Below are 11,344 nucleotides of genomic sequence, written 5' to 3' on the forward strand. Positions count from 1 at the left end.
CAGCCTCACTGAAAAGTTTAGGCAAATTCTCCTATGTCAACAATGAAGTAACAAAGAGCATGTCAAAATTCCAGATGCTACACTGTACCAGCCACCGATGCTGAACAGACAGCAGGAATGCATGACCACCCAAAAGTATAAAGACGAGAGAGACCTCCTGGTCAGAATTAAGGTAATTTTGACAGAGAGGGAAACTAGACGTTGATCTAATTGTAATCCTTGTACAAAAAGTGTCCTATCAATTGAGCTCACCACTTCTTGTTACTGTATCTACTTGCCTCATCTCACCACCACTCTTCACTCTTAACTCTGCTTGAAAAAGCAATGCGACTATCATTTTCCAAGCATTTTAAAACTAGTCACACATGAGCGCTTTGGCTTGAAAGAGTGAAATGGGGGAGAAGCAGCAAGCTGAGGACTTTCAGAGCAATCTCCCATCATATCCTCATGGTCAGCATTATTCTTCCTTGCCATTCCAATCAGACAAGAGGACAGCGCTGCCAACCTTCTTAGCTTTATTACTTTTCAAAAGGCTTTTCATTCACTCAGTATAGCACTAGACTATTCATTATAAGGTTTTTTGCATCTTGGAGATGATCAAGGAAGTAATTGAGGTTCAATCTCATCTTCCTCTAGAAGCCTTAAAAGTTCTAATACTATATTTGAATCCGTAAGCACTTTGCAGTCTCAATGCTTTGTTTGCCTTTAACCATCTTCAATAAACTTCCCAACTCGATCACACTTGGGTACAGAAGGTTCTGACTCTCGTTCTTTGCTGGGCTTTGTCCCTAAAATTACTTCTACTCTCAAAACGTTCATTATTCAGCAAGCTTTCACGGGTTGATCAACGGATATCAACTTCAATTTTATGAAGGAAAACAGCTTTGGGACTTCTGGGCAAAAAAGAAAAAAGGCTTACTGGACAGCCACCAGACTGCATCACAAAATATTCAAATACCATCTACAGTTACGCTTTCCGAAGCGTACTGGTGTCTTGTCAATGCATAAATAGATGATATGGTAAACTCCGCTCCTCTCTGGCACACCACTTCATAGCTACATCTATCCCTATTAGCTCTGCAGGGGAAAATCTGTTAAACCTCTCACCCCTCCAACACACACTTCCCTGCTGATATGCAAGTGATACGTTAGAGGTAGAGAATGGAGCAAATTAGCTCACCTACCCTTCTGGTACACTGCCTTTTTTTTTTTTTTTTTTGCTCTTATACTTCAGTCTTAAGAGTAATTTTGATCCAGTTCTTGACACTGAAGGTTTGGGGGAGAAAAAAAAACCCCTCCCATCAGTTTTAAGGATGGATATGCAACAGAGTGTGGCACAATCCTACCAGATCGTGCCTAAATTAGGTTGCTCGCTTGACATCTTTGCTCTCCTAGAAAGAAGGAAATGCACCATTTCATACAGCTCTTTGCTGATGTCATGCACTTTGAGATCCTGGGTGGAAACAGCATTACGAAAAAAAACCAAAATTGTTTTAAACTGTGGCATTGCTATTTATTTCTCCCTTGTACAATACGTAGAAAGCGAGGGATGCAGTTTATAGAGGGGAGGGGTGGGGAGTCTCAAAAAAGCCTCAGCTGATGGGAACCAACTGGAATTACTGCATTTAAACCACACTGCTGACAGAAAGGCTAAGTGTTTAAAATACAGTAATCCTTTCTTTACATTAAGAGCAGGAATAAAATTATGCCTTTAGCGGTATTTCTCCCCTAAATTATTTGACTAAAAAAAGGAATTTGGCAACTAAGAAAATCAACTTTCTTTCTTATTAACCTTCTGCTTATCATCCACAGCATATGTGAACAAATCCAATTACGGAAGCTTCACGATGGTTAGAAAGCAGCCTTCTACGCAGGGACCTTACTGCTTCGCAGTGCCTTCAGGAGCCAAGCCAGCAGTCTTATCTCACTGAAAAAAGTCGCAGGCAGTTGCACATATATATATGCCTATATAATATAGTGTATATATACACACACATATATGTATATGTATTTGTGCGTGTGTGTGTATATAAACACACGTGTATGGGTGAGCATTCAGGACTTTTTTCCCTAGGCAGGAGTTAAACGCAGCCATCTGAAAGACTGAGGCACACAAAGTCTCTTTCAGCATTCAACCCTCCAATCTCCTTCCTGATTAAACTCTGAAAACAACCCTCATCTCTCACTATTAGTTTCAACTCATTTGCGAAACTGTGCCTTTCTTACTGCTCCAGCCAATAAATCCCCAACAGATCAGTGTCACAAACGACTGTAAGGATAAAACAGTTTTCACTGTAACACTCCTGCAGCAATATGGAAAGGACAGGAGGATCACTGTCCAGATGGAAAAGCCAGGCAAGAAACCTGTTCCCCAACGCAAAGCAAACAAAAATGTTTCCCTAATTCTCATTCTCCGAGGAAAGCCGTGCAACTCAAAGAATAACTCTTGCCCATCAGATAGACAAAAATCAAAAGACAGGAGAAAGAGCCAAGCTGCTAGATGCAGCCAGCTCTGTGAAAAACAGGGTTACTCAAGGGGCCATGGTCCTTTAGCTACTGCCGTGAGAAAGTTTTTCTGCCAAATACCATATTCAGCCTGTGGCTCTTTGAGAGCAAATGTGAAGTGTGCCAGGTACCGCTGTAAGGAGGTCTTCAGGGCTCTCCCTCCCCTCTCTTTCTACAAGACAGCAAAATGAACCCTGACATATTCTGGGCATGAAATCCACAGACTAATAGTAAGATGCCCTGAAATACAGACTGCCGAGATAGAACATCAATCTCAGAGTCTTTTAAAGCTTCTTCAGGGCTGACAAATAAAATGAATCAGAGACTACGATTCTCTGCATTAACTGAAGCAAGTTATCTACTTCTCTCCTCAGTCTTCAGGCTCCCCTGGCAATCAGTCTTTGCTGAAACTTGCAGTATCCAAAAGCCAATTTGTTCCCCTCTATTGCATCAATTTAACCCCAGAATAGTACTATCACCATTTTTACTCCATAATATCATCCACTCATTTTTCCTTCAACACCCCCTCCCCAAAGCCAGAAGGAACAGTAAGTGTATAGGACCCTGGTGACTGGAGACAGCTCTACCTTAACAGATCCAACAGCACACAGCAGCTGTACGTACAATCTGGTTTGACAGTGTGCAACTAGAAGAGATGAGGCTTGCCCCAGCAGCTCATCAGATCAGTCCTCAGGGAAAAGAAATGCCAGAGAAGTCATAAAACGAAAGCCTGCCATGTCCAGGTTTCAGCCAGCATGTACATAGGCTGAAAATCCTCTGTACTTCTCTGTAGCGACTGCACAGAGACCCACCTCTGAGCCTCTAAATCAAGCCACAGATTACTCACTTCCACCTCAGTCCCCAGTACTGTGTTAGGTGAGGTGCTGTCTTCTGAGCTGTCCCCTTTCAGGGGAATGGCAAAAAAAAGCCTGTCAGCAGTATGTTCCCCTCTATTTCTTTCTTGGTAGAAGAGCCTGGCATTGAAATACATGCTGTTTGAAGTACGGTGCAACTCACCTTCTGGGGTCACACTATAAAGCCAGGCACTCTGGATTTGTAGGATAGCTACAGTGAGCAGAGCTGAAGACAGTGCCCTTTCCTCCTATCAGTGCTGCCTTCCAGCAGAAAAGGATGAACAAGAAGCTAAAAGTAGCACACAAGTTCAAAAGTACCCTGGCTTCCCACTGACAGCTAGCAAACAAGTGACACGGCCGAGGAGGTGAAAAAGTCTTAGCCATTACCCTCCCCAAGCAGGACAAGAACTTAAGCTTCTTCCATAGCCTTAATGGGGCAAACACTGCTTTTGAAGCCTTGTGGACAGCATCCCTTGGAGAACCCTAGTGCTTGGGCCCATACAAACAGCACTAAGATTCACCACCTGTGAGATGACATTATTCTTCAACACCTGACCAAGACTGGAACGAGGTTAGCGTGCTGGCTAGTGCCCCATGGCATCTCCCAAGCTGCCTGATGGCTGCCTCTGCTCTGGCTAACCCTGCCTGGCAGTCAGACCTAGGGCAGTGAAGGCAGGTGGGTTGCAAGTCATGTCTCCAGGACCTGCCTGCACACAAGTGACACTGGAATTCACATCTCTGACCTGAAAGAGAGGATGGAAAGAAAGCAAGGAAGCTCTGGTGGGCCGTACACGAGGCATTAGTAAAGACAGAGCTCACTCTGGAATTGGTAACATCAAGATGTCTACATCCGGCACCGCACAGAAACCAAAACCTTAATGTCAAAGGGATGGAAATGCAAAGAAGCCAACAATGGAGGACTGAGGGTTCCACTTCATCCCAAGTCTCCTTCTGCATTAACTTGTGCCATTCCCTACCTTTAACGCAGGGCACAGGATTTAGATCCAAGAGACAGATTTTGTGCCAGGAAGAGAGGACAGGGGAAACAACAGCGTATTGTCACCTTTTCTGAACTGCTCAAGGCTGCCAAGTGAAGCAATCACAACCTGAGAAGTTTTAATACTGGGAGGCAAGAGTCATGTGTGGAAGAAAAAGAAACAAAACAAAACAAAACAGTTCATATTCCCTAATCTACCAATTGCAGTCAAATGCAGTATCAAACCTGCATGGTAATTGCTAAATCTGAACCTAATGGAGAGACCAATGACTCGTCACTAGTCCAAGATTCACCTTTACATTAATATTTAATATCCGGCACTAAGTGATCTTAATTGTTACATAAATGTGTTTCATTATATGTAGTCAAAATATGGACTTTGTATCTAAAATAATTTGACACTTGAATTAAAAATCCTGTATGAAAATTAACTTGGACAGTAATTGTTCTGCAGAATCAGAATATATTATGGATAGAAGTTATCAGTTACAGGAAGGTCAAATTTGCATTCAGATTATTAAAGAAAGATTTTATACAGGTTATGGGAAGGGTATCCATTCTGCAGTTGTACCCATACGTTTTCCATTTCATTGGGGGAGAATTTATTGACAAGTTAGTAAAATAAATTCATACCCTTCAATAGAGAAGCTGCAAAGAAAAGAGAGAGCTAGATAACTAGTGGTATTGAAAGTCTTATCCTTTGAGAATTGTTTCAACAACTACTTATTAAAATAATAAAAAATGAGAGTTTCAAATATTCTGCAGTATAGAATAGCTTTGAAGCTCCTGAGAATCCCAGTCCACGCCTGCAACACAAGGATCAAAACTCAGAAGAAAATTCCATTTTTAGTTCTTTTTTAATAACCACTCATGTCTTTTGTTTTGATATTTTCAACAGAGAATGAAGTCACTTAAAAATCTGTCCTCTTGGCCAATTCTGAGAAGACTTCACACTGCATGAAGTACCCACTCGGATTATGATGCAGTGATATGCAACAGCCCCAAATTTTTGAGATATTACTGTTTATTGATGTTAGTGAAGAACAAGTATTATGTCTCAGAACACCAAATCTGCTATTTAATACAGAGGGAACTAGCCCCCAGGTTCCCACCACCACTTTTTATTACCAAATCTATTTTCTTACAGAAGTAGTCTTATGGTATGTAACCTGGCAATTAAAATCAGAGGCATAATTTGTCTAGACCTCCATTATACAACTAAGAATTTTCTCTAGTGAGTGTGCAAGCGAGGCTACAGCTACAGAAATGGCTTTATGCTCTGACAATCTCATTAGTACAATCCCTGAACGGTTTCAGTGTAAAATACAAAGAGGCAAAGTTTGTTCCCTCATAATGTATTAAATGGAGCTACCATCCTTCATGATGAAGGCTGTGGTAGCTTTACAAAGCACATGTTTTATTAAACGACAGTATCTTATGCCGAAACGGACTACAGGCATACCAGACAAGATTTTCCTACTTACATCTCAAATCATCAGGGCTCCAACTGGCCCTGAAAGCCACAAGCTACCTTACAGGTTTGGACATGGACTCCTGGAAACATGTCAGCTGCACAGCAACTCCCTCAAGGAAAGAGGGAGTATAGAGCTTCATCATCATCATTCCTCTCAGCGAGGCAACTGCTCTCAAGCGCACACCCCCTAGTCTAAGTAAACATTAAGGATTCCAGCACAGAATCCAAGCCTTAATTATAAGCCAGCCTCTGTGTTGTGGCAGGATAATTGGTGGACCCTGGAACCGAACACTTTTATGCTTGCTAATGCACTGAAATGCCGTGCTAAGTTAACACATCTAATTATTCCATTATATAGGGAATAATTTTGCTACTAATATACAAAGTCAAAGGATATTTTAAGAACAGACCCTTTAGTCCTGTCTGTAATGTACAAAGTAATTTATAACCCTGTTTTAGCAACCTCTGATACAATTCTGCATGCAAACTATTTGTGTTAGCTATATATAAAATACACATGTGATTATATACATACACATGTGTGCGCACGCATTTGCTCTGCAGAGACACTCAAGAATGAATGTCTTCTATGTCTTGCACTACTGCTTTCCCTCCTACCATAAAACCAGCTGCCAAATGCTTTAGCAGTCACGACTCCATATAAGAAATTGCTAGATCAATGAAAAAGCAGTATCCCATTACGCACCAAGTCAGTAGGGATGTACAGCTCTAGCTCTCTATTCATGATCTGCTAGGAAGCATATTTGATTTCATAACAAATAAGCTCAAACAAAATTTCTTTCATGTAAACACCAGATCAGTTCTGCAGCGTTTACTACTTTCACCAGTTCACTGTTTGCCAAGTGATTTATTTTCATTAACACAAGTGCTAAAACTTCATCTAGCAGGTCAGAATTTAAAGAGCCGCAGCTCATCTCACAACATAAAACCTAATTTCATTGCAGTTGCATCAGCTCAAAAGACATTTCACTGCTTTCCCTAATTCAAAAGCAACTCATCATCTACCAGAAATAAATAGCTTTGGCTGCCCAAGAACATTTGCTCACGCTTTCAGTGCCTTCCAACAGAGTGGGAACATGAGTTTACACTGTCTCACTGTACAGTGGAAGCATTTTGAGCCATCACATTCCTCCTTGACTGGTTTGCCCACATTCTTTCACTGAATCCATATAAGAAACAGTCCTCAGACCTGTGTTTCCCCAACTTTTTGGCTCATGCCTTAATCCCTTCAATCTAAACACCAAATCTGGATTATCAAGAATCCAGGAAGGTATGATTCCGTACCCACCAAGCTTCTGCAATAATTCCTCTTTTCTAAGGGGAAAGAAGTTTCAAGTAATTTGCTGTAAGGTCAGGGATCCTTCTGAACCTCAGCCAACAAGTCGACTCCAAGATGTTGCTCGCTGCGAACGGTCTACAAATGTCCCTGTGCTACCCTTTGCAAAGGCTTCCCAATGTCTAGGGCAGTCCTATTTCCACAACGCTGCACTAACAGAAGTAGTCTCACGGTTGGCTGCAGCCAACATGTTACTCACCTGTTTTACGTTGTATCCTGCTTTTGCACTAGTTTCAATGAACATTACATTCAGCTCTTTGGCTTTTCTTTCTCCTTCCTCAATGGACACTTGTCTGGGGAAGAGAACACAGAATTAGGAAAAAAAAAAAAAAACAGACAAACACCTTGAAAACTAAGATTTTCATCTTCAACCCAAGGAGGTGACTGCTCCATTACAGTTCTGAAAGCATTTCATGTTTTTTTCCCTGCACACAGATGCCACATACCGAGCACAGCTGTAGACAGACAAGTATCACAATTTCATTGTACCAGATGGACTTCTACGGCAAACCTGGCTCCAAAAGTAGAACTCAGCTTTCCAGTGGAACAGCTAAGTGGGCCACCTAGACTCCCCCAAATCCCTGTCCAGGAAGCTATGCTTTTATGTCTGAACAATTAACAACCAATAGATTTTAATATCCAATCATAATTGTCAACGTGCAGTCCTCCAAACTATTTTAACAAAGGACCAAGCGTAACCACCTCCTAGCAAATGAATTTTGCCCTGTTTTCCCCTGGCTAGGTGTCCCACTCATTAAGCAGCCCGCTACAGCAAAAACTGGGGGAAACTTTGGTTCAAGAACTGCCAAAAACAACCCATGAGGTATATGAGGGTGTATGTGTGCATAAACAATTCTTAAGAGGATGTTGTAAATCTGAAGTAAGGGTCACAAGTGAAGCTATTCTGCGGAAACAGGGATTTCAATCAAATCCCGAATACTTCCCTCATGCTTTTGCTTTCCCTTTGTGGCTTTTTACTCATTTGTGTTAAGAACACCATAAACCCAGAATAAGCAGAGTACACAATGCAGCAAAAGCTGAAGATGCACAACTTCTAATAAAAATATTTAAGTTTGCCAACTTATTAAAACCCCCACAGAGTTTTAAAAGGGAAGATTACCTGCACCTATCATTTGTATCTGAGCAAATCTATTAAGCATGAATATTTCTAACGACTTTAGCTTATTCATTCACTGATGCAGGTTGTAGTTAACACTCCATTTTCTCCTGACATCCAAACAAGTTGGTGACAGTTTCTCAACTCATTCACAGCATTATGCTGGAAACTCATGGTTAACCAAATGAAAGAAATTTTAAAATTGAGATTTCTCTAGTCACAGCCATCTCCAGCATAGGTAAAACAAGCTTGAGCATTTTTTTTTTTTTGGGGGGGGGGGCGGGGGGGCGGAATCCAAGTGTTCTTTTTAAAACAGTTGTCTAGGAGAAAACAGCAGCAGATTAAGAAAAACATTTGAAAGATAAGTTATTCCTCCATACCTCTTATCTGCTAGATCTGTTTTATTTCCCACCAGCATAATGATGACATCACTGCCCCGTTCCGTTCTGACATCATCAATCCATTTTGTTGTTTGCTGGAACGAGTTTACATCTAACAGAGAACAGTGGAGAGGATTATCACTGCAGGTATTCTTCACGGATCACTGGTCAATACATTTGTAAGTCTCAAATAAAAGCTTGATATTCTCTGGAATTGGCATAATAGGGTGATGAAGAATCAGCAAGTGAAACCCTACGTCTCCCACACTGAAGTAAATGAAAACTTTAGCATTAACTTAAAATAGACTAGTACTTCATTACGGGTGAATTCAAAGCCAGGGAGTGCACTGAGTTGCTCTATAATTTGGTTTTGACAGCATCTAAAATGAGAAGTCTTATCACTGTGTTTTAGACCAGTTCCCTTTTTTTTTTTAGTTCAACGTAAAATATTTTATATAGAGAATGGGGATTAATGCGATATTGCATTCTACACTGCTCGTGACTTGTGCATCTACAGCAAGAGGTTCTTACAGTTTCATTGCTTTTCAAAAGTACTTAATACCAGCTACACATTTTGTACAGCTTAATCACTTTTTACTTGCTAGGTTCAGGACTTTCTCTAGGAAATATCAGGGTTATACAACATATTAGCAACTCCTGTATCATTGAACACCAAGTTCCAAATAGTTTCCAAATCATTTGCATAGAACCAGAAATATAAATTTAGCCTATCCACAGACACTTTTTCTTAATGATACGTCCTTAAAAGCTGCAAGGGAAGAATTTTAGGAAGCTATCCTGATCTAATCAGTTATCTTGTTTGAAAAGTTGCATCCCGTAAGGAAAAACGAGTTCTGTAGAAGCTGCCATGGAGCTCAGCCTCTGCCAGTTAGCTACACAAAGAGCATCTGTGTCGCCAAAGTAGTTTTTAGTACTTAAAAAAGGGGGGGCTCTGCAGCAGTTCTTGACAAGTATTGATTTTTTTAATGGCTTCTACTGCATAGTAATATATCGTATGCTAGACAGTCAAGACTTGATCATTTGCCAGCGTCTTAATTCTTCTCTTTACTACTCGGTAATATTGAATTTGCTAGGTCAGTAAAAAAATTTCGAAGTTCACAGCTAACCTGTAATTTTAGCTCAAATGAAAGTGCTATTTTGAACAATTAAAGCTTTTATAGGTAAAGCCCATATTCCTGCTGTAATCTTCTAGAATTTATAAATCAAAGGACGAGCGCTTTTACATTCATATAGAATTAGGCCATTGCTCTCAGTCAATTCTGGTTTAGAACTGAAAGTGTCTGAAGGTTTAGTTCTCCTAAAACAAAATTTCTGGTCTTTGTAAATACAGAAAGCTAGTAAGTTAGGGGTCTCTGGACTGAGGGGAGGGACAGAAGGAGAAGGGTTGAAAAAGCACTAATATTTTAGTTCACAAAAATGTACATACCTTAGTAAGAAATGAAAGAGCAATTGTTAAAGGATAAGGGCTTAGTGGTAAGTTTTACATATTGCAAAATGTGAAAGTGACTGATTCAAATGAAAATGCGATGTTAATGCATTCTCCCCCCAGCCCATGCCCAGATTTTTTTTTTTTTTTTTTTGGGGGGGGGGGGGTGGAGGAGAGCAAATGGAGTGAAGCAAGCTACAGCTATCAGTGCAAAGTCTCTTAATTTAAGAATTCAGATATCTATGAACATGATTCAGGTGTTTGAGACCAAAAGTCATAAGTGATATTACGATCAAAAAGCAGATGAAAGAGGGTAAAGTGCAACAAGACTAGCCAGGACTCAAGGCTTCAGGAGAATGCAATAGGAAAGGGTTACAAAATGATGTCATTTGTAAGACACTTTATACATTACAACAGCAGCGATCAGGTGGCTAGCTTAAAACTTGACTACAATAAAAGAAAACATGTTTTTTTTTCATGCCAGAATGAAGAACAAGCAGATGACTGTGACAGGACATGCAAAGCTAGGCTAAAGGATGAAAGGGGCAGAGTATTAGAAATGCAGAATTCCCCCCACTCACTTGTGATATCATAAACAACAACTGCAACAGTGGAGTCACGAATGTAGCTAGGAATCAAGCTCCTGAACCGTTCTTGACCTGCTGTGTCCCATAATTGCAACCGTACCTAACAAAATCAGTCAAACAAGCAAGAAAAATAAGAAAAAGGTCAAACCCAGTGCAATATACCTACTTGTGATATCGTAAACTACTACAGCAGCAGCAGAGTCACGGATGTAACTGGGAATGAGGCTACGGAAACGTTCCTGACCCGCAGTATCCCACAGCTGCAACCTGATCTGTGGGTGGGAGAAAATTAAAAAAGCCAAACTGCCACTAAAAATAAAAGAGTAAGTAAATTTTACTTTTTGAAAAAAGCTAAATAAAAATTATAAACTCATGCAGGAGATGACTGGGAGCAGCAGCATACTGTCTCCTTTACAGCAATCTCTCCCAAGCGCTAGTAGTAGCCAAACTGGTATATGTGCACCTATCTTGGCTTTCTGCTGTCTTTGCTTTTTAAAAAATACTTCCCTTCCAAAAGGGGAGAAATAGAATTGCTCAGCTTTCAAACTGAGAGGACCAACAGGAAAACTAAGGCAAATGTTCACCTGCAGTTCTGCCTACACAAGATTTTCATGCTCTGCTGCTAT

The 11,344-nt window shown here is 40.6% G+C and overlaps 1 protein-coding gene across 2 annotated transcripts in view; it reads right to left on the bottom strand.

Annotated features, from left to right (window-relative positions):
* RAB6A (RAB6A, member RAS oncogene family) overlaps positions 1-11,344 on the bottom strand; it is a 61,946-nt gene that overhangs the window by 5,589 nt on the left and 45,013 nt on the right. Inside the window, exons 4-6 of one of the 2 annotated variants that reach the window (XM_075491319.1) lie at positions 10,713-10,818; positions 8,685-8,796; positions 7,387-7,480 (exon numbers count right to left, since the gene is read on the bottom strand). In XM_075491319.1, the coding sequence (XP_075347434.1) occupies positions 7,387-7,480; positions 8,685-8,796; positions 10,713-10,818 (312 nt within the window). Of the gene's footprint in view, positions 1-7,386; positions 7,481-8,684; positions 8,797-10,712; positions 10,819-10,884; positions 10,991-11,344 lie in introns of both variants that reach the window. The other variant, XM_075491318.1, reaches the window with a different exon arrangement.

The sequence above is a fragment of the Mycteria americana genome, chromosome 1 (genome assembly GCF_035582795.1).
Source record: "Mycteria americana isolate JAX WOST 10 ecotype Jacksonville Zoo and Gardens chromosome 1, USCA_MyAme_1.0, whole genome shotgun sequence".
Lineage (NCBI taxonomy): Eukaryota > Metazoa > Chordata > Aves > Ciconiiformes > Ciconiidae > Mycteria > Mycteria americana.